Source organism: Megalops cyprinoides, chromosome 11, assembly GCF_013368585.1.
Source record: "Megalops cyprinoides isolate fMegCyp1 chromosome 11, fMegCyp1.pri, whole genome shotgun sequence".
Lineage (NCBI taxonomy): Eukaryota > Metazoa > Chordata > Actinopteri > Elopiformes > Megalopidae > Megalops > Megalops cyprinoides.
The window spans coordinates 31,562,096-31,586,803 of record NC_050593.1 but is presented as its reverse complement, the minus strand read 5'-3'; the positions used below and the strand labels follow the sequence as shown (position 1 = coordinate 31,586,803).

The 24,708-nt window shown below is 40.4% G+C and overlaps 1 protein-coding gene across 1 annotated transcript in view; it reads right to left on the bottom strand.

The window, feature by feature from the left end:
• The window catches only part of thsd7ba (thrombospondin, type I, domain containing 7Ba), a 112,078-nt gene that overhangs the window by 53,314 nt on the left and 34,056 nt on the right, over nucleotides 1–24,708 (bottom strand). The window contains exons 3-7 of the mRNA XM_036540554.1: nucleotides 24,112–24,360; nucleotides 23,295–23,464; nucleotides 20,378–20,533; nucleotides 16,381–16,575; nucleotides 2,234–2,425 (exon numbers count right to left, since the gene is read on the bottom strand). Of these exons, the coding sequence (XP_036396447.1) occupies nucleotides 2,234–2,425; nucleotides 16,381–16,575; nucleotides 20,378–20,533; nucleotides 23,295–23,464; nucleotides 24,112–24,360 (962 nt within the window). The remainder of the gene's footprint in view (nucleotides 1–2,233; nucleotides 2,426–16,380; nucleotides 16,576–20,377; nucleotides 20,534–23,294; nucleotides 23,465–24,111; nucleotides 24,361–24,708) is intronic.

Here is a 24,708-nt window from a genome sequence, read left to right as displayed (position 1 = left end):
AAGAACACCGCAGACTGTTACAGGATGATATCATCATATCATTGCACTGCCTCTCCTTCCCTCTCAAAGATTTACACACGCAGGAGTAATTCAGTGTCACCAAAGTATCTATCTCTCCGATCTGCAATATCTATGTATGGACTATACGTATATATCGAGAGAGAAAGAGAGGGAAAGAGAGAGAGAGCAGGAGAGAGAGGGCTAGCCAGAGAGAGGGAAACACAACAAAAATGCAAATTGGGACCATGTCTATTTCAAATTTCACCAGCAATTTAGACAGAGCATAGTAATTTGTATCTTAGTAACAGCAACAGCCCCTCTAAAATCAGCACAATATATAAAACGTGAATATTAACGGAAAGAATGAGGAAAATAATGAAATATGTCTGCAAATATAAACAGATACACAATGCTGTTTATTTCTGCAATGTGGTAATTAAACGAAGTGTTCCAACCGCACATGCCCTTGGTTTGACCACGTAACACCATGTTCACATTTCACTTTTTCCCTGCTCCAGAAACACCCAGGGCTTCGGTATATGCAATAAAGATAAGGCACGCAGAGTGAAGCATATTAATAAGGAGAAGCCAAGGTAGCAGAACTTTGCTAGCCTTTGGAGGATGTATGAATGTGAGACATATTTCTGCAGTGGAAATGAAGTGACAATTAAGACAAAAAATGTGACTTTGTGTGGGAGGCTAGCGTCCCCAGGCACAGGTGTATTTTTGTCGTAATTATGCCGCTCCTTGCGCATTCCAAATGTGCCCACGTGGGTTCGTGTCACAGAGAAAGGGTCCGTGACAGAATGATTTAACATCTCCGTATCCCTGTTGGACATTGCAGCCCTGTCAGTCTGGAGATATCCAGTCTCCATAATCATACGAGTTTCTGAGTAAAAAAAAAAAAAAAAAAAAAAAACGCATATTATGAATTTCTGTTTTTTTTTTTTTTTTACAAAGATGAGTTAATTGCCACTTGTTGCTGGAGGTTGTAGTGTCAACAGGGACAGCTGTGAAAGCTATGAAAATGCTCTTAGCTGAAGTGATGTTAAAAGCATTGGCAGAGCTGTCATAGGCAGCAGCTGATGGTATCTCAGAAGTCTTTTCCTTTTAGGATGCAGCTAATTCTGTCCCCTGTTCCCATACAGCCTCCTGTACCACAGTCAAATACATGGCGTGTTTCTCCCAATGTGCTTCCAAAGTGAGACAAAACATGGGCCAGTCAATGTTATAGAATCCTGTGGTTAGTAGAGGGGAAATTGATGGTGGAAGCTTCTCATTTTAGGGTTGATATAGAGATTATTTCACACTCCTGATTAATTTTTCTAAATGTAATCTCACACTTATGATAAATAACAAAATTTACATCACACTGTCTACAGTATTTGAAGTGCTGAACCTGATGAGATATAAACTTAATATCCATGTTTATATATAAATATAGCCTGAGTGTAATGGTTTAAAACCGCAACAACTGGATATATACAAGCACACAAACAAAGTATGCATAGTACTTCATAGCAATGCATGTGAACTCCACAGAAATGAAGCATTTATTTCTCATGAGCAGCTCCTAACTTTTCAAAGGTTCTGTGAATAAACTCGGAGGGGCTTTATTTAGAATTCACAGGTACAGAATGAGCCTTTTGGGGATCCACTCACCCGTCCAATGCTGACCGCTTGAATTAATTATAAATTCGCTTAAGAATTCATCATCAAAGGTGAAGCAGATCAAAACTGCGGTAAAAATTCACACATATTTGAAAGGTGTGTGGGGCTGTGTGTGCTCGACTTTGTGTAGGGTCATGTGTACAAGGTGTGCTTTCACATAGAAGTATAGGACTGTACTGGAACACCAAGTACCCCCCCCCCCCTCCCCCACTCCAAAAAAAAAAGAATCCACTTCAAGTGCTGTATGTTTTGATCAAAGACATTAATGTTGAACTAAATAAATTATTACTAAAATCAAATCAATACTTAAAAGGCGGTCTGTTCATCACATAACCCAAACACATGTGCACATATTGTATGATTAATATGCTACGAAGTATTTGATCCATAACGCATCCTGAGCTGAGTCTTACCTTTGGGAAAACCACCAGATGAAGCTTACTCAATTGCTTTTCTGACTTCTGCTAAGTCCTAGCAAGTTGGTTAATCAATTCCCAGATGACTTCAGAGGACTGCTTTAAAGCACAGACCACACCCGTAGACCCACTCTACTCGCAGTTACCTTCTCCAGGGAGGGCCAGAACAGCACGGGTTCGACTCTGCCTTCCCTCTGAGTTTTTGGTGGAGCAGGAGTGGGAGCAAGAGGACCATGATGACCAGGAACTGATCACACAGTCCCCAGGGCAGGACAGGTGACAGGGCACCTGGGAGGGAGGGGCGTCGTCCGGGCAATGCTCGCTGGGCACCAGCACACCTGTGGGAGGGACACGGCAGGGCATGCTGACTCAGGTACCGCACACACACCCAGCAACTCACACCTCCATACAGCACCGTTCACTGCACTCTGGTCACACCAGACATACACAAATCATATACCTTCTCCTCACACAGCGGGTTCTACAGAAGACTTGAGCCACTACTGCATATGGGTTTGTCTTTTGTGAAAAGCAAAGTGAGACACTGTTTTCATTTAAACAATTGCTTCTGACAAGGTCACACATCTGCTATCACTCTATGGCACTCTAATCATAAAAAAGTTAGAATGATAGAAATGATTTATTAAGTCTTCAGGTCGCCTAAGAGTTTTTTTTTTAATTTAATTTCAAACTATTTCTCATTTTCACTGGTTCATGAACATTTCTTTTAATTTAAAAAGTTTCTTCTAGCCTGCAAGTATCTTTGATCGTCACAAGCAGAGGCCTTTGATGTATTTCATGCCCAAAAGAGTAGTTCATTACCTTTTGTTATTAAGATATTTAAATTGGAAAATAGTGTTTTACACAAATTTTCAATTTCATTACAGCCAATGAATGCAATTTATTGGTTTGTATTAATACCCCGATTCAGGTTCTAAACAGAATTACGCATTCTCTTTAATCTTCAATTGCATCCAAGGCAGCAAAGCTGAGGTTGTTAGTTACAGTACCATTCTGTCGAACACCCATACAAATCCCTGAGCAGGGAAGCAATGTCAACAGAAATCTTAATAAATGAAATGAAAAGCACTGAAAATGGCAAGCGGAATGCTTTTTTCGCTCCTGCTCATTTTCGTAAGTTTGAGATCATGCTGTTCTGAGGTGATGCATTTAATTACGACAAAGCAATAACGTTCCCTCAGCCACATTTTCTGTGTGTGTGTTTGTTTTTGGCAAAAACTGGGTCCTGGTATGATAGTCAGTTCCTTCCTTTTAACTATTGCTGTACAGGGTTTCCAGTCATTTAATATTGCACATCATTAGTTAAATACACTGGTCTCAAAGAGCTACATCTGGTTTGGATCATTTTTCAAATATTATTGCTGTTCAAGTAGAATGATACTCAATCCACCTTAACGTTATTAATGCCACCCAAAAAATTTCCAACACACAATAGCATGTCCTTCAAAACAATATTCCAAAAAAGACACAAAAATGAACAACATAAGCATGGAGGACACAGACTCAAAGCTTCAACCCAGGAAATCATCTGTTGTTACTTACATTACATTACAGTATTGGCATTTAGCAGACGCCCTTAAACAGAGCAGCTTACATAGGTTACAATTTTACGTGTAATCAATTTACACAGCTGGACATTTACTAAGGCAATTGTAGGTTAAGTACCTTGCCCAAGGGTTCAACAGCGGTGGCCCAGCAGGGAATTGAACTAGCAACCTTTAGGTTATGAGCCCTGCTCCTTACCACTATGCCACAATTACAAAAAACAGATCACACACACTATATTTAAGTCTATGATTCTCTGATAAATAACCTAACCGCTCAGTTACCCTGTGTCACATACTGGCCCGCCCCTGAAAGGCAAGATTAAGCGGAACAAATCTCTCCTATTTTCCTTTTGGAACGTTTTCATAAATCTGAAGAGAGACTCGAACCGAGGGAGGAGCGGGTCCAAGTATCCCTTCCCGGGCATCATTACCATCTGCGTGTGCTGATGAGAGAGCCAGGCCATCTCAGCTCTGAAGAGCCTGGGCTGGGGAAGGATTCACGTAGAGACAGATTTACACTTACACAGCTCTCTCCCAGAATGCAAATGCCACTGTCGCGAGCAGCGAATACACAGTCACCCACATTACACGCACGACATCACCCAAAGAACCAGCCCTGACCTGAAAGTGAAAAGTCACGAAGCCAGTTTTGTCTCAGAGGTCTGAACTGAGGCGGGGTGGAAAGCAATTAAGGTGCGTTCAGTGTACACATGAATGCGAAAGACAAGAGAGGCTCCCCAGGGTATGGACGAGATAGACCAGAATATAAGTGTGTATTCATGTATGGAAGGTCCCTGCTGGCCTCTTTTCATTCTAGCGAGAACAGAGAATATACTACTTCTCTGAGTCTGGAGCTGCCTCTTTAACCCTGAATAATAGCTGGATCACATGACCCCACATAACATAAAGCTGACTGTTTGTCAACATATTGATAAAAATTCAGATCCTGCTGTCATTCAGAAGTTACTGTGCATTTCTCAAATGTACCATGATGTGACTTCTTCTGTTTGATGTGCTAGACCGTGTTAACACTTATTACATTACATTGCATTACATTCATTTAGCAGACGCTCTTATCGAGAGTGACTTTCAGGACGAAAGTACAGAAATATATCCAGTCAAATTAAATGAGCAACAATGTCACACCAGGCTAACAACACTGCCAGACCAGTGAGTGTGAGCATAATGCCGTTCAAGCCCTACCACAAGTTAACTTGTGCAACATGACTAGACAAGGAAAACCAAATATAATACCATACATCAGGGTCACTACATCACTAATCTCTCAAATTATATCACAGTCACTAATCTCTCAAATATATCAAAGTACTTACAACTCAGAGCTTCCACTTTTAGTTCCTGACACAATAGGCTTTATTATTTCTGATTATTTCAAACGCACAGCTCCACAAATACAACCTCGGGGGCAGAGTAATATTTACTGGTCTTCTGATCCTCTCAAAACGTTTGCACTTCAAAAATATGTTGCGGCTCATCAGAAGACAATGATGGTCGGGGGGGTTGGGGGGCTGTGTGCAGGGATGTTTGCAGTCTTTTTGCTGAACTTCGCAAGGTACTGGCGCAGTCGTAAGTGGGCATGGAACAAGGATGGGAAGCATCCTTACAAGAGGCAGTTCTGCAGAGAGCCATCAGGTGGCAATATGACTCACTCATTCCTGTCAGTGTGAAATTAACACATCATCAACCACGGCTAAACTGACTGTGCTCCAATGTAGCTTGAGGGGGTTAAACTAGCTGGTGGGAGACAATATCCTTCTCATATTCAGTCAAACTGAAGCCTAACCACTTACCCTTGATAGCTAGCTAGTTGGTAGGGATTAATGTCAACGTCCTAGCTAGGTAACAATACACAGAGGCATGGCAGTAATTTTTGTGAAAAAAAAAAAAAATTGAATAATGTTGAATTTTTTTGTGGATGAGAACATAATCTTAAACACAGAAAAAAGTAATCCTACAGATAACAGTAGTCTTTCTATGCTTCACAAGCAGGCTAGTAATGTTTTTGACCCCTTGACTGATACATTTACCACTAGACAAATCCTTCTGTAATACTGTAGATACCTTCCATGCCCAAATAATTAGATGCTATATCTTTTAATCTGAGAAAAGGCCCTTAGTGTTCAACTGGTTATCAATTTGTATTGTTGCGTATTAAATTTACCTATTAGCATCAGTCTTATCTACGATATGGCATGAACAGCAACATAATCTTCTACTGTTTCTTACCAAAACTGCAACCTCAATATCAATGGAGCTCCATGTATGCACTTCATTTGTAAGAATACACTTCATTCGTAGGAAATAATCTCATCAAATGGACACTGTTAAGATAATCATATGCAGGACAATAACATTTAAAGACATATAACTACACATTATAGTAACAAAATTATTTTGTAGCCAGATGTCAATTTAAACAGTGCACTGTTCATATTATAGCTTAGCATAGTGTAGCTTTTTGCCCACTGGAACAAAAGGGTAGTTTTATAAAGGTTACAGAAAAGTTCCCACCCAAAATACAATCCATGGAAATTAAACAGTCAAGAAAAATGACTTTGCATGAAATAGTGAGGGGAAAACTTTCCTACTGTCATCAACGATCAGTGCTTCCCTGACGTTTAACTAAAACGCTAGACAAAGAGCGAAGAAAACCAAAAATTCAACATTTCTAAAAAGACTGATGAAGGCAAACAAAAAGTAATAGGTTTCTTATTTGTAAAAGACTAATGCGGTGGAGTTCAGTTTGCCATTGAAATACAGAAGAGGCAGTATTTCAATTATTGTTTTTGAGAACCTGCAATATTTCGTCTCCTCTGAGCTGTGGAAAAAATATGCTAATAGGAACAATTTTAAAGGCAGCAACATGACTTCCAGCAAAGCCATTTTCAAATATACATTTTTATGAGTTCAGAAAATACATACATGCCAGCTATTACATAAGCTTGTAATTCATCACCCCCTTATGAATGCACATACCATTTTACTTGAAAACTGTTCATTTATTTCATTCTATTCTGGCAAGCAATTACTGAGTGGGAACTTCATGAGGCTCACCAACTCAGTGAAAAATTATACATTTTCAGGGTTTTCAGTTAAGTATTGTATTTTTGAAACTTTGTGCTGGTGTGCAAAAACTGTGTTGTAATTAACAACAAAGTTGTTAATATTATAGTTTAGTGTATAATACTATAGATAATCTCAGACTTACGACTTTCTGACTTTACGATGGTGAGAAAGCGATATGCATTTAGCAGAAACTGTACTTCGAATTTTGAATTTTGATCTTTTCCTGGGCAAGCGATATGCGGTACGATACTCTCTCATGATGCAGCGAGCCGCAGCTCCCGGTCAGACACGCGATCACGAGGAAAAACAACCGATACTCTCTAGTGTACTGTGTTGCCAGCGTTTTTTGGATATTGTGTTTTGTGTTTTCGCATCCCATCATGTCTACAAAACGCCCATCTGTGTCTCCTGCCTCTGGTGAGAAGAAGAAGAGGAATGCAATTACTCTTGAGATGAAACTAACAGTACAGTATTCAATAAATTACATGAGGTATTCAACACTATTATAGAATAAGGAGCATCTGTAGAGTGTAGTTGCACAACTTGTCTACAATTTCCCTAAATGTAGCCAAGTTAATCCTCTCCTCACATCACTTCACTGCTTTCCTGTCATCACTCACATCAAGTTCAAAACCTTGGTGCTGGCATACAGGACAGTGAATGGAACAGCCCCTTCATATCTACAAACCCTGTCTTCCCTATGTTCTACTGACTGTCTCAACCCAATGGTGTTTTAGTGTTTTGTTGATAATGTTGGAAAATGCTGCATCAGGTGAAGCTGAGAATCTCCCAGAAGTGTTCGACTGAGTTGAGATATGATGACTGAGAGGGCTGTGGAATATATATTTTTTTTACATTGTTTTTATGCTCATCAGACCATTCAGTGACCACTCACACCCTGTGGATGGGGGCATTGTCAACCTCCCATTACTTTCACTCCCATCAGGATAAAAATGCTTCACTATTGGACAGTAGTCATTCAGAATGGCTTTGTGTTTATTTGTGTTTACCTTGCCATCTAAGGGGTTGATTAGACCTAAACCATGCCAGGAGAATGCACCCCACACCATAACAGTGCTGAGAAGGACTTGGGCCTGTGGCTTTCTTTTGGCAACTCCTTCACTTGTGAACAATGTGAGGGATGACTAATCTGACCATATGGCATTTTACAGCACTCAATACACCACTGTCTTGAGTGCTTTGCAAAACTTTACAGCTAAAAAGGAAGGGACTAATAAGGGGTTTATACACAGAATCCCAGACATAATATCCTTCTCTGTGAAGTTCTTGATGGACTGTTCTTGATGAAACTGCCCTAGACTGACATTTCCATTAGATTATATTATTGGCATTTAGCAGATGCTCTTATCCACAGTGACTTACGTGGGTTACAATTTTTACATGTTATTCATTTATGCAGCTGGATATTTACTGAGTCGAATCAGCAACATTTCAGTTAGGAGCCCTGTTCGTTACCACTATGCTACACTGCCAACTGATTCAAAGAAGTCCGTCTATTTTGTCTTGCATATCAAGGCAATGCACGGACATCATGGTCAATGAGTATGAGCTTTTCGCCACAGTTTCTCCCTGGATGATGACGTCTTCCCCACAGACTTCCTGCCAACATTACCTTAACCGCTCTTCCTCGTACGAAACATCAGAAAGTTGAGCTGTCTTTGTCACCGAAACTCCTGACAAACATGCCCCAACAATCAGCCCTCTTTCAACATCACTTAGATCTCTTCCCCTATCCATGGTAGCCAATATAATGGGTAACTGGGCCTGCCCAGCATTTTTACACACGACCCTAAGCATGATGGGATATTAAATGCTTAATTAACTCAGGAACCACACCTGTGTGAAAGCATCTGCTTTCAGTATACTTTGTATCTCTCATTTATTTAAGTGTTTCTTTATATTGGCAGGTACCTGTATTTCTTCTGGCCCTTTTACTTGTTTAAATAGAGTGTGTTTATCACTTCCTTGCCATTAAAGTGTTTTATATGTATATCTTTGATCAGACTGAATGGTAAAGATACAGACAAAATTACTAAAAAATAGCAAAATCAGGCAACATTTACCTATAATTTAAGAGCTGATACTGTTTACTGAATAAAAGATGCAGCAGTGGGAGGAACCTGGGATGTGAGAAATATGCAGAGATGTAGAGAAAAGCGATTCCAGTTTCAATTTTTTTTCATGACACATCTTTCACATGACAACTATTACAGATGTTACTATTACTAAATAGCTGAAATAATCTGAGGAAATGGCAAATTTTGTTATAATAGGCCATTATAAAAATGTGTAAATTAACAAATGTAACTGTGAAGTGGGAAAGACACGTCAATAGCAATACTGGCATGCAGCCGAAAGAAACAAAAAGAACCATCATGGGAGAAAGAGCGGCCTTTTGTAATACTCCCAGAATCCCGCTGGCTGATGGCTTATGCTCAGAGCACAGCAAACAGACACAGGCTCATGAGAGATCTCACAAATGCAGGCTAATGCAAAAAATGAGTACCGAACAGCCCTGTTAAAACGTGCTTTACCCCTGAATACTACATATTACATGTTCAGAATAAATATACACATATTAAAGAAGGACACTTTGTTATGCAGTCTGTGATCAAACCCATGGGAAACGGTCAGTTACAAGAACACTGCACCCACAATACATAAGGATTATACTCTTTCTTTTTATAGACAAATGAAATGCCAGCTCCTTCCTCGTCACAAACACCCTAATTCAACAAGAAGTACAGACAATTACTCCATGGACTGCTGCAGAGCTTGATTTTGATTATTCATTAGAGTGATACTGCCTCAAACCTGTCTGCCCTGCAAGACGGAAAGGTCGCCAAACGGATTAAAGTGACCGTCATTGATTAGATGCGCCGATAAGTGACACTTTTGATAGGCCCGATAGTCGCCGGGAAAACAGACAGCTGCAAAGTGCTCTCGGCTTCCTGTTTCAAAGGGCAGCTAAAACGTCGAAGCCTGCGATTTCGGCCGCATGAATGTATCCTGTCTCCCCCCCCCTCCTGGGCACTCCTGTGACGCTTTACTGCACTTTACCTGGGAACTGGATTCGTCTGGTTCAAACAAAGTGCAGATAAGTGAGGGTGGTCCGCGAGGCTGCATCTTGGTCTGGACAGCTCTGGTTTAAAATCAAAAAAAGATAATAGCAGTTGCAGGTTGTGTGCCGCGATAAGGACCAGGGCCGTGTGCGTCTGCAGAAGCCCGATTGTCCGCAGTGGTGTTGACGTCCACAGCTCTGCCGCTGGTATGGCAAGGCCTGGGGGCGCTTTTGGGGGGAAACTGTGATCAGTGCAAATTGCATCCCTACTGGCAGGATCAGGTGTTTATTGCAGAATTAATAGTGATGAGGCTATTTAAAATAATCCACATACTCTAGAAAATACTGTACAAATTCAAATTGGGTTCAAAACCTAAAACTGCTGAAAGAATGCTTGTGGTATTTTCTTATCTTTTTTCCCCAAAATAATGCATGGTGCATTGATTGAATAAGGAAGGTACAGGAGTCATATTTTGAAGCAATATGGTTTCTGATGCTAGTATTGAACCAAGAACACTGGGCCTTTGTCCTTGGGTAACAATGACACAATACAGCTTGTTCAATCTAATGTGATGTCTGAATCAATGAGTATGCATTACTGCTGGAAAGCAACAGTTTCTGTTTGTAGTATGATTAAATCATTTTGCTTCACTCACTTGCTGTGGCTTATGGCGCATTATTCATTTGGCTAGCAGACACCCTGATCCAAGGTGACCTATAGAGCTTCCTTTTTACATCTTATCTATTTATACAGCTGGATAGTAAGTGGAGCAATTGGTATGAAGCACCTTGCTCAAGGTTACCAGCAGAAACCTACAATAAGCGCAGTCTTTCCAGAAAGATTCAGTTCTGCAGGCTCACCACTTTATGTCATGTTACATTAGGTGTCACTGGTTAAGATGCCCAAGAGATGTCAAGATTTTTTATATATAACACAATTTTAAAAATAGTGAGAAATTATATATTTTATATCATTATACAAGTGTCCCTCTGCAAAAAGGGGTTAAATGATTTTGTTTTTTCCCCTTTAAAATCCAAAAGTACACAATGAATGTAAAGGTATTACGGCCAACTCCAGAATGCTAAGTGAAACAAGGACATTTGAAGCGCTATAGTCAGTAAAATGGTGAAATATCCAAGCAAGATGCTGCAATCAAACTTAGCCTTGCTTTCCTCAGTTTAGGCAGGTACTTCTGTGAGTAATTTTCTCACAGCGTTGCCTCAGAAGAATTTACCTGACAGTGCAGTCTTGATCAAGAAGTTTGTTTCACAAAGCTAAATATGGAAGAACACTGCACATTTGTGCACACAAGCAATTCTATCTGTCTACTTTAAGTTTTCACTCTGCGTTGACTTTGCTTCAAATTCTAAAATCTTTACTCTGGCCATATGTTCTGTTTTGAAATCCAATTCATAACTCCGTGGCTTAAAATGAGTTTGAAGTGAGGAGAGGGATTGCAGTCAGGAACAGATGTTACTAAACCCCCAGGACATCTACTAATGGACTGATCAGATTTCATTAAAGATTACAGATGCTTAATGCGAGAGTTTTTAAAAAAAAATGTAAAGAGAAATGGGCTTACAAACTCTTACACAGTATACAATTAACCATACAACTGACAGAGTAATAACCAGTTCTATGAGAACTAAGAGAAAAGCAACATTGTACTATTTTCACACTGGAAATGTATTCATTTTGGTCTTGTAGACTGAATACGTGATTAAGACTAAGTCATCAGAATCAACTACAAGAAATTCTTCTCCTTTACCTGAAAACAAGAGATACTGGTAAGTGTTGTGTTCAACACGCAAATCTGAGCAAACTGCAAAAGCGAAATGCACAGATCAGAACGTAAGCATGGCTGTACCAAATTTATTCTGGTCACAGAGAAGTGAAGGGATCGATGCAAACAATTTTTGCTCATAAAATTTTGTGAGTACATATTGGCTGGGTTTGACAGAAGGTTAGCCAGAGTTATTCCAGCACTCCAACTCAAGGGACTGATATGACTTGCCCTACCTCCTGCACACTTAATTACAACATTCCCACGTATTTTAATATTTGCTAGCACAAAGCTCAGAATGATTTAGTTTCCCATGGCACTACCCTAACTGGCTACATGTAGAAGTTTTTGGACTACGCTAGTCCACTATATATGTGGTATAGCAATCTTAATATATATTTATATAATTGAAAAGAAAAAAGGATTGACGTGGAAAAAAAAGTTCATAATTAAAGAGCAGTAATTGGCGAAGATGCTGTTCAATCTGAAGGAAGGAGCCTACCTCTCAGTAAGCACTGGTGCCCGAGGGTCTCCTGCATTATTGATGCCTGGATTCAGCGCTGGAGCTCCAACTCAAATATAATACAACAGCTTATCGTGTGTGATTCCCAACAGATTCATGTTTCCCCTCCCACACGCGATTTTAACTTCTCAACTATTATCATACATGAGTTGCCCTTTCAGAGGAAAAAAGACAAATTCAAGTGTTTGTCTCTTTTATATGACAGCTGAAACGCTGCTCATTTGAATATAAAATGGTATAATAGCGGTATGTGCAGATTACTGTAACATCTGCAAGGTCTGTCACTGCGCTCTGAAAGTTTTACCTGCCTGCAATGAGTTTCTGTCTACATGCGCAGCAACGTCCACCCACAACAGCACTCACAATTTAAAACAACCGAGTGCTGAGTGGGCACCTCACTTAATAATTGACAGGTGACAACCGATGCCAAGGAGATAAAAGAATTTTGCACAGAGTTGGACAGTAAAACCTGAGCTAAAAATGCAAATAACGCTCTGTCACATTACCGTCCTCCAACACTCCGACACTCCATCTTGTATAGAACACCTCAACCAAACCCTGTGGTATCTGTAGTTACACGCTTAGGGAATTAAAGAAGGAGTTGCTGAAGAATAACTTTCATCTGAAATTTAGGGTCATGGTCATAGGATGATTAGGACACCCGATTGACACTCCATCCTATCCGATTAGAGATTTTAACTTAACTACCTGTTATTTCAATAAGATTTCAAATTTTTAAAAGAGACAACCAACATTACATGGAAAAAAAACATATGAGAGATTAGATATGATAAGTATTTCGTGATGAATATTCAATTAAAATCCACAACCCAACTGGAAATGAGATTTCTGTAAAATATTCAAGTGATTCTTAAAAAGATTTTGAACCAGCATAGATCAGCAGAAATGCTGTCTGAAAACAAGATTAATTTTGTTATTCTTGTGTTTTATTTGAAATCAAGTAAATGGCATTTATAGAGCAGCCATTGACAAGAAAATAACCTGCAGTGTACCTGGACATTACAGAGGACAGATAAACAGGGGGACAGATTAACACAATTGCTCATTGTGTTTTACGTGTATGTTAACCTTGAAAAAGAATCTGGACACTCAGATTCCGAAGTACTATCTGGGAGATGAAGGGCATAATCAGCAACAAGCAGAGCTAAGAAATAACAATATTAACAATAAAAACAGAAAAAAAATAGTAAATCTGTTTCATTTCTCACGTGTGAAAATTGATTTTCTAGCTAATCTCCACCCTTTGATTGTTGTGTCTTCTATCTTTCATCCCCAGAGGTCCCACTTTTGACATTAGCTTTAATTACATCTTGGTTTTGTGGCTGATAACTCTCTATGTATTACTAAATTATCCTACAGGCAGTAGAGGCGATGAGACAAATAATTCTTTAAAAAAGCACGGTACGAGGACTTTTACTCCAAACTGATCAAAGTAGAAACGCACAATGCTGAACCCTGGCTGTATCGATTATGAAGTGTGTCAGCCTAATTACAATATCCCCTGTAAATTCATTACATTAAAATAAACAGAAGTAGAGAGGAATGTAAATAGATTTTGAAGAGGGAGGGATAATTGCCAGGGTCAGCAGTGTCCTCACTTAGAATTCAGACTTAAGGACACTGAATGTGTTTTGCATGGCTCACTTACGTATTTTTCAGTTTTTGAGACTCAGACTTAACTTATGCCCAGTGCCGGCCAGAAGCAGATGGGCTCCCCCTCTGAGCTGGGTTCTGCTCAAGGTTTCTTCCTGTAAATTAGGGAGTTTTTCCTTGCCACTGTTGCCTTAGGCTTGCTCTCAGGGTGTCTCTGGCCTGGGAACAATGTAAAGCTGCTTTGTGACAACTTATGTTGTAAAAAGCACTATACAAATAAAATTGAATTGAATTGAATTGAATTGAATTGAATTATGCACTTGTGTATCTCTTAAAATGGGTGGTATGAAGTTGCACTCTGTGAATGAACGCAAACTGCTCAGGAAAACCGCATCTCTCTATCCTGACGTGGCCGATAGAGAGTTATTAGTCGTCATTGCAGAATGCAGTTATAAGACTGTCACTTTAATCATGAAAGCTGAGCAAATGTAGCACTTCCAAGAAAATGAAGTACTTTTGGGAGATGAGCTCAAGATAAATCCTTTCAATACTTAATAAACTTAATAAACTTGTTAGTTAAAAATGTTTAAAAGGTTAAAAATGTAATTATCAAATATTTTTATTTTAAAAAGGAAAAATGCTGCAGGGTAATGTCAGATCAATAAAAGAGCATAAGCAAACCAGCCATAAGAAATACAATCTTTGAACAAGTTGTTCCTTTTAAGAATTTGTCAATTTAAAATTAATTGTGGAAGAATTTTATAAGGGGAACTGGTTGAAACACATGGACACTGATAATGATGATAGGAGGTTGTAGTTAATTAATCAGTTCAGATCGCTAGCTGTCGTGGCGCTGTGCACTTTTTCCATTTACAGAAATTTCCATTCCATGTCCATAATTTCTATAATGGTTCTGTTCTGATCGACAGCACTGATGTAAATGGACTTATACTCAATGTAACCCTGCTAGCTAGCTATCAACTATAGCAAATGTTACTGCAACTAAATTGGCATATCAATTACCCCTTTTACACATTACAGCATACAAATGCACAGTACTATAACACAATAAATATAATTTGTATTTGCTTGCTAGCTAGTTATTTTATCTGAAAGTGGAGTAACTAAGTTGGCTGTCTTCATGTAAGAAATTTGCTTCCCAGCTATGCCAGAGGATGGCATCATAAACATATAAAAACAGGGGAAAAAGGTAAAATGCTTGCGGGGCATGGCACAGCATGGCAAAACGAGACAACAGACACATCAATAGGAGAGTGTTGCCGAACTACTGGACAATTTACTAGCTAGCTACACAAAATGTTGCCACCACCTTTGGTGACTAGAGCTCTTTTGAGTTATGTAATGACGTACCCCACCAAGACCATTGTTTTTTCATTTCCCTCATTTCCATAAAAACTCCCTCATTCTGGGCAACCTCTGCCCCAAAAGCACATCTCCCACATACTGTAGTAGCTTAAGTAGCCCATGTGTGAATGTACTTAGTAATCACAGAGGTGCACGGCTCTCTGTGAAAGCGCTTTAGCGGGGTTTACACTAGTGTATTTCAAGTCTGAATTAGCCCTTTAAAGAGTGGAGCATAAATCTTTAAAAGGGTAATCTTGTTGAGATTTCAGTTCACAGACAGAAAGGTCATGTAGCAGGTATTCACACATTAAAAATGTAGAATAGTTAATTTCATCTTTAACTTCTATAAATGAACAGCTTGCTGAAGTAACTAGCTACATAATACAATCGTCTGCACAGCTTCCATGAGAGGCATGATACTGAACCAGTCATGTTTTATGGCTTCTCCATATATATACAGCAGCACATGTAGTGGCAGAGAGTGTTGGCTGAGAAAATCTAAAGAGAAATACTTATGTAAAGAGAAATACAAGTAAAAAAGGAAACCCATAAAAAACATACAAACATGAGCACATAGGTAACTGCACGTATCTTCTTTGGAGCTCTTCTTTGAAAAAGTCTCAGGCACTTGTTCATAGAGACCTGTTATACTTCATCGAGCATATTTAAAAAGTAATTAATTCAGATCTTCAGCTGTCTCCTTTACAAACATCTCCATAAAATAAGAAGACTAGCAAAACACAGTTGTAATTAGGTGAGTAAGTCGTGCAGATGAGTAATTAATATTTACCATAGAAACCCTTACTGTGACATTTAATCAGCTATCATCATGCTACACTTTAGCCACTACACATCGGCACCATGAATAATAAATGTGAGCCACGACATGCACATCCAATCCATTACCTTCCCTCAGGGACATTAAAATGCAGCCTAACTGCTGGGGCAGGACTGTCATTTGACTCCATGTCACTCTGTTACTCTACGACACACACCACCCAGAGTATGAGGGAGGCAGGGTAACATAGTAATGAAAGTTTGCCGGTTCGATTCCCGACTGGGGCGCTGCTGCGGTACCCTTGGGAAAGGTACTTTACCCACCAATGCAGTAAATATCCGTAAATATCCATATCACTATCCAAAATCCAAATATGCAATGTTAGTAAATATCCAGATTTATAAATGGATAATATTGTAAAAAACTGTAACCTATGCAAGTTGCGTCTGCTAAATGCCAGTAATGTAATGTAATGTAAAGAGAGGAGGCTACCTTGAGCGCTGGCGCAGATCAGGCCCAGGGTTTGGGTTCCGGGGCCGCAGGTTCCCCCGCTGGGCACGCAGGGCTCCTCGGACGCCACCTGCCACGCGAAGCAGGCCGGATCCTCGCAGGGCATGGACTCCGTGAGGTGTGGACAGCTCTCGCCGGCCGCCTCCCCGAGCACCCAACGTGTCCTCTGTCTGAAACCTGGTGGGGGGGGGGGGGCGGGGGAGTGGGGTGGGGGGAGAGGGAGACAGGTCCGAAGTGAGGACACCTCAGAGACAGGCGTGGCTTAGACGTGACAGCAGTGTGGGTGGAGTTAAAAGGGTGAGGTGATGAACGGGCTATTTCATCTCCCACCCTCATGCCCTGCTGCTCCCCCCTCCCTGATCCCATCGGACCCCCTCTCGCTGTCGCTACAGACACTCACAAAAGGAAAGATCAGACACAATCTGTTTATGTTTGAAAAGACAGCACTGTAGGAGTTATACAAATCTTCATCTTTATGGTTTATGTCAGGTTTATGATAATGTTCCATATTTTCAATGCCTGGCCCTTTTAATACATTGATTCTGAATATTAAATTCAATTGTTCAATTGTTGTATTGTAATTCCAGACTGAGTACAAATCATACTGGTATACAACACATATTTTTGTCCCTCAAAACCTTGCATTATAAAAATTAGGCTCTCCAAATGAAAATGAATAAAACCAGGATTATCCATTTAACAGTACAAATTAAGCCAAAGGTTTCTATTTTTCAGCATTACTAATTCTTGTATTCATTACACAGTTGCAACTGTCTCATCTCGGGCTTTGTCCTGGCGCCACATATGGTTTCAGATCATTCTTCCTCTCTTGGCTCTTGATCACAACAGAGAGATGCTGATTGTGGCGATTAAAGCTTTTGAAATAATTCCCACAGGCTTACAGTAACACTCCTATGCTCCCTGCATTGCAGTGGCATGAGAGAGACAGAGAGAAAGCAGGAGAGATGCAGCCCCTCTAATGGATCAACATCCTCCTCCAGGCTGGTTTAGAATTGCAAGCATTATGTATACACCCAACAGCTTATTATTTCCATTCTGCTTTCCTTAATAAATATAATATAACATTTATATGTGGTATATATATGTGTATGTGTGGATATATATAATATTATTCTATTAATATATAGGAGGAGGATATTAATCTATTAATCACCTCCATCCCAATCTTTCATTCATGCATTTGTTCTTTTATGTATTCCTTCATTCATCAGAGCCAGCTATCAACACAGAGTTAGGGGCATTCCTTTCAACTCAATTGGAAAGTGTTCATTTCAAGAGGATTCGCAGTTAGACGATGGTGTCAATTAGTAATATATTCAGCACGCATGTTGACCTTGTCAGTGTTTACATTAGCTATTTTTGCCATGTACCAGCAGCCGTTTCCTTCCAGTTAACGTTGACAGCACTTGCTACATTTCACACCCTTTCATTCTGTTAGGCGCAAGTGTGCTTAGACTGTCAGATGTCTAACGTGTATAAGAAAGTTAACGTTTTTTGTTTATTCATTCATTCATTCACTCACTCACTCCTGTTGTTAAAGCTGTGTTTGACTTTAGGGCCCTGGCGCATTAGGCAAGAGCGCAGGAGAGCTCATTTCCCAAATATGACACCGGCTTCCCAGGGTTTCCCAGTGGACAAATTACTGCTATCAATCACGGTGAAACCGGAGAGACCTGCAGAGAAACGGCACCCTGGGAGCGTGCTCAGAGACATCCCTCAGACAGGAATCTGAGAGCCGAGGATCGATACCCGGGCTGCCACACTACCATCCCCTGCCCACCTCCACACTGTGCAAAACTGTTCTGTAGAGACACATCCCCCAGGACATTAATAATGGAAAGGATCTCTGGTCATATCACATTTATTCTAGTAAGAACTAAAGAAAAAAAAAAAAACAGGCAGGGACTAGAGTCCTAGTTCACTCCACACGGCGTGCTCCTTATCTGTCTCACTCCATTGCTTCCTCTTGCATTAATGGAAGAGAGGGATTTGGAAATCACAATTACCAATCATCCTTGTATGGCCCGTACAGTTTCCCCCCCATGTCTGACTTTGAGAAACCCAACTACACGAGAACGGCTAGGAGAAACAAGATAAAAAAAAAAAAGTGTCTCTGAACTATGCGGTGAAATGCAGGGTAAATCAAACAACTTTTATTCATGATGCCAACCCACATCCTACAGAGTGCACATTCTGATGAAAGCTCACTCTGTGTGTGACTGTGGACGGCTTGGATCATCACAGGCGTAGAGTGCCTTCGCCTGGTGAAGGATGATAATCTGCTTCTCAGGGCTTTAGCAGCAAAACCAAAACTTCCACTATGCAGCGGCGGTGGTGGCGGTCCCACGGCATAAACCAAAGCGCACCTCTGAGACATAACTCCCTCGAAGAATAAAAACACGCTGTATCCATTCAGGCCGGCATGAAAAGACTTCCGCAGAGCAACTTTCACAAATTACATGGAAACTGATGAGGCACAAAAAGAAGAGCGTGGGGCTTCATGAGACAATAATTTGATGGAGCTACTATGTGCTGTCAATGTATTAGTATGAACCAATAAAAATATTTCCTTTAAATTAATGTTTTTTTAAGTTGCTCTGTTATAAAAAAGATATATCCACACACTTCAAAAGTGATTTACTGCTAAAAAAAAAGATTATGTTTGGACTTAAATGATCTTTGACAGGAAAATTTTTTGCAACAACTCACTTGAGTGCATAGTTTACAGATGCATATTTTTCCATCTTATTACTTTTGGTAACCCTGGTAATGCATCAATTACTGTATGTGGTTATTATTTCCATTTTCTCTACGCGTCAGCCTGGTCCATTCACACCTCCTCTCAATAACCTTATGATCTCAATGAGTCAGTACACCTGCTCTTTTATTTGGGCACTCCCCCTCAACTCAATAATGTGAGGCCAGCTCACCAGACCCGCCTCCCCCCCTCCCCTACTCATCTCTCTCCCCCCTCCAGCACCCCCCAGCCCACAGGCTGGCCCCGATGACCCCACACAGCAGCCTCCATCCCTGGGGAACACAAGTCACACTCTGCTCACATCAGGGCACAAGCCCCTCAAGGCAGGTCACCTTACACTTCAGCTCTCTCTCTCTTTCTCTCTCACAGCCACACACCTGACACACGTGTGTGTGCCGACTGGTAACTCTGTGCCCGACGGTCACAGATGCCCCCGTGGCCATGAGGTCACCAAGCCATACATGCAGCAGGTAAACTACAATGCCTGTGCTCTGACCCGCAGTGTAACACTCCTTGTTCAGGGAACACTCCTTGTTCAGGGAAACAAGCGTTTGTGACTAATGATAGGTTCCCAGTTTTATTCAGTACCCTGTATAGGTGTTGTATGTGGTGTGTTATGTCTCCTTTCTACTATTACTGTGTCTGTGGTTTGTGTGTCTCTGTGTGGTGCTTCTGTGGTGTCTGCAGCAGGGATGTCACACATCCTTGCTGAATGGCTCTGCCAAGGTTCCCATGGCACAAGACCATTTGTCTCCAGCCTGCCACTTAACTCAATCATTTGATATGTATGACGATGGACTGTATATCAACACACCACACAACCTGATTCTTTGGAGATTCTCTCAGCACAGACAGCCTGAATGTCCTGAGTTTGTCTCTCCCTTGCGCATTGAAATAAACATCAACTCTCTTAAGAGAAGTCGTCAGTGTGTTCTTCATCGTCCTGCATTGAGTTCCACGGAGAAAGGCAAGATACCCTAACACTACACATTGCCTTTTTTTTTCTCCTCAGTTCTGTTCATTAAATTTTCTGATCACATACTGTTCATTCATCATCCATAAACATCCTTGTATTTCAAGAATGGAAAAAAGAAAAGGAAGAGGGCCAGAGGATCAAAGGAGAAAGTAAAAAAAAGATTCTGAGATAATGTAGGCAAGCTCTTCGTGCATTTCCTATTTTTGTGCTTTTAAAACCCTTACCTTTCTTCCCTTGTGGTTCCATGCAGTTGTCGTGGAGACAAGGCCCCCAGGCGGACCAATGAGACAGCAGGCACTGTTCTGGGCAGGGGATGGAACACGGCTGCACGGCAGAGGGAGTGTCACCCGCACACAGCCTGCTGCTCACAGGCCTCGACACTGGGTAGAGAACAGAGGATGCTGGGTAAGCACACAATGCCTCTGACTGACTCAGAACAAGTGATCAGTTCAAGATCTCATGTTGTAAGTGGTGAAGCAACAAGACTTCTATTCAGAAGGTTGTGGGATTCATTACTAAGTGGAGCACTGTCATTCTCCTCTGGAGAGGAGAAAGTATTCTTCTTGAACTGCTGAAGTAATCTATGAGGGTATATTGCAAGCAAACAAACCAAAATAAATGCCTACCTTCTTTGCATTTTATGAATGAATACTGTGCCCCCCAAATAAGTAAACTGTCATAAAAAATATTGGACAAAACTGAGAAGAAACTAGCTTGCTTTATATCCACAAAAAGAGAAACATTTTCCAAATTGCTACTTACATTAACTTCTGGGATCATAGAGCACCATCATATTATCATTTAAATTGAAATGTAAACAGATGCTAACTAAACCCCCATGTCTTGAAAGAAATATACCATAGGTACCTACAACCAAAATTTTGACATGCTATACATGAAGAATGCTCATTTTAGGTTACCTCATAATTTGTTGCAAAGATTGAACTTTGCAGTGTGAGAAATGTCTCACAACAAAGAAAATGTGGTGTTTCTCACAGTTTATGAGCAATTCAGGAGCTATCGATTCTACAAGCAGCAATCTGCAAGATCATGTCTGAATTACCGGATTCAAGTGGGTTGCATCCTAACACACCACTGGTGGACAAGAGCCCCTTCAGATAATAGTCCAAACTGTTGATGTGTTTTCAACAGTCTTCTTATTCAGCATTTTAAAGTAACAGGGGGTGAGAGGGTGCCAAATATAAAGCACAACAGCAAATAGTTTTCTAAAATATATACACAACAGAAAATAATCATTTAATCTGTATCTTCTCATTCTGTAAAATAAATATTCAATTTAAAAATCTTAAGTTTGTCATACAAAAACAAAAACTTTGTTTACAGGAATATTTACCTGTTATGGTTTACAAAAACTAATATCTTAATTAATATCTAAATTAATGTCAGATATTGCAGCATAAAAGTTTTTCATGTCAGGTTTAACTGTACAGCTACCTGGAGCTAACATGCAACTACATAGTGACAGATCTAGCTTTGAAGCTAACTGGTAAACAAGTTTCACAATCACAAACAACCATAATGTTCTGGCTAAAAGCTATTTTCTCACACTAAAATGACCATTTCTAGCCAGCTGACTGGTAAATGAGTTGCAAGCTAGTTCAGAAGAAAAGTAAGTAACTGAAGCTAGGAACAGTCCAATAATTGTCTGACTCTTCTACCTGCAGTATAGGGAAGACAGAGAGACTGACAAAGAAACCATCTCTTACAGTCAGAGAAGGGAGAGAGGTCCGAGACGTGCTAATCAATCAAAAGTGTTGGTGTAAATGAACAGCAAAACTCATGGCAACACCTACAGATTTAGCAGGACTATGTCATAGCAAAGAATGAGATAACAGCTGACTGGAAGCCTGAGATTGGCTGAGAGCTTTGTGAGGATGAAAGAGATGACAGGAATGATAACTTGAGGTGAAAGAGTCATTTCAGTCATGAGTAGTGATATGGAGCAGGGCTTCCAACCCAAGGGTTACTGCCCGCACAAAACTGTTAAACTGCATTAAACTGTTAAACTGCATTATTTGCTCTGGATAACAGTGTCTGCTAAAATGTTATATACCCAGTCCTGGTCTGACACTATTGCTCATTACAACTTGAATGGATACAATTTCTGTTTTTTTGTGCTGGAAGTCACTCTGGATAAGAGCATCTGCTAAATGAATGTAATGTAATTCAAAAAAAAAGTTGCACCAAATTATAGCTACAGTGCATTTCCGCTGGAGTCTGGCTGGCTGGTGAATGTAAACATATTATGCTCCTGATAATATCTCTTCAGCTCCAGTGCCTTGTCTTTTGTACATTGGATCAACAGATTAATTGCCTCATTGTTTCACCTCTCACAAAGGGAAAATCGAGGAGGAATAAATTGCCTTCCTGGCAGTATGAAAGATGAAGTGTTTTTATTTCATCCTCTCATTTTTTTAAATGTTAATATAGTTAAACCCTTCCATTCCATTGCATGGTTATTGAAATGCCAGATATCAAAGTGAAGACGTCTAAAGCCTGCGATGAGCAGTATCACGCACACTACATACATACACATGCACACATACATGCTGGAGCACTGTGGCTGGGCCCTTGGGAAAGATACTTAACCCACAACTGCCTCAGTAAAATATCTAGCTATATAAATGCACAAATTTGTAACCCATGAAAACTGCTCTAGGTAAGAGTCCTTGCTAAATGACAATAATAATAATAAATAATGACATCGCAGCATCAGATCATGGAAATTATGAGATTTCTTTGCGCACCGCAGGTGGCATTCAATCAAACTGGAAATGTGCTTTTTATTTAGAGTAATTGTTTTTGATTCCCAATACTTCATTAAAAATTAAGGACAAAACGCCACAGCAGTTCGATTGACTACCTAATGCCATCAGTTGTAAAACAAAAGTTATTTAGTTGTTATAATTAGCTTTGCAGATTAGCATGCAGTACTTCAGTCATACTGACACTATCTCTGCATGCTTAAAATAACCTCCTACATTGTTCCTCCAGCACATCCCACAATGCATTGCTTTTAAAGGGCTGGGTTCCACCCACTATTAAGCCCATTAATTCATCTTGCTCACAACACACCCTGTCAATCACAGCGTGTCAGCCGATCACAGCACACCCCCTTACCCTGTTTGGAGTGATGCTGAGCGCTGTCGTCCAGCACCTGAACGCAGTACATCTCCCTGGTCTGGATGCCCCCTCCGCATAGCGCGCTCAGGTTGTTGTGACGGCGATTCTGCTGGCTGAGAAGTGGGGTCACCTGGCACTCGCCCCAGTCCGTGCTCCTCCACACGTACCTGGAATAACACAGGACGGAGCCTCCGTTTCTCCTTTCATTTTTCCCATCATCACTCGGTAAACTGGGCCCGGTCTGCTACAGACGGCTCCTTTTTGGAGTAAAATGTGTGAGGCTTATGAGGGATTACTAGATGGCTGAGTATTGCAAAGTTCTTAACTTGCTTCCGCTTATTATTTATTATTTTTCTAGGACTAAGACAGAATGCATGACATAATGTAACTCCAGCAGATGAGGCATCCGTTTAGAGTTTCATTTTTCACCAATGCCATCTTATAAAATGAATGCTTTTAAAATTACACACACTGTAGCTACACACACTGTAGCTAAATTAACTAACACTTAAGGGCATTAAATTTAAAGACAGTGGTTCTCTGTTAGCAGTCAACTTTATGCAAGTGTTATATGACTTTTATCCATCATCATGACCTTGGCAGTCACTTCAGCTGACTCAAAATATCATGTGCAAACCAAAAAAAATGGGAAAACTTGCGGAAAAAAATGTCACTCAGAGCAAACGTCACCATAGTGCTCACATATAACCGCCCTTTCACCCGTTCTTGAGTTTTATACAATCATGCAAAGAGCTGTAAAAGGGGAGAAGTCATTCACTCTGTGCAATTCACATACAGTACAGCGGAAGCGTACCTTGGGCACTTTGGAAGTAAGTCTCCGACAATGTTGCACGCTTCTTTTTCCTCGAGGGGGGGGCATTCTTTGCCTCCACCAATAGGGACCTGCTTCAGGCCGCGGGTCCTCGTCCGGTAACCAGGTGACAGATCTGCAGCCTGGCAGGTCTTTGAGCATGGGCTCCACAGGGACCAATGAGATGTCTCACAATCTCTGGGCATTACACAGGACTGAAATGTCACAGGGGCGTTGTCATGGATACAAAGGCTGAGGAAAAAAATGGGGATACAATACAAAATTAAATATTTCCCTTTTTAGATTTAGACTCTACTGTAGCTGGACACACAATTCAGTCTTATTAATGATCAAAAAGGACTTGGCCATTTTTAAAGGGGAGAGGTGAAAATAAAAGGAAGATGAAATATCAATCTGTGCATGCAAACATACTGTACTGTGCATACAAACATACTGGTTTAACAACAAAAACTGGACAATTAAATTATTTTTCCTCATTCCTTTCAATAACAAAACTGCAATGAAATTAGGGCTGTCAAAGTTAAGATCAACAGCTAGGAGGGGGGGGGCACACTTATGTCAGTGTGCCATTTAGTTAGG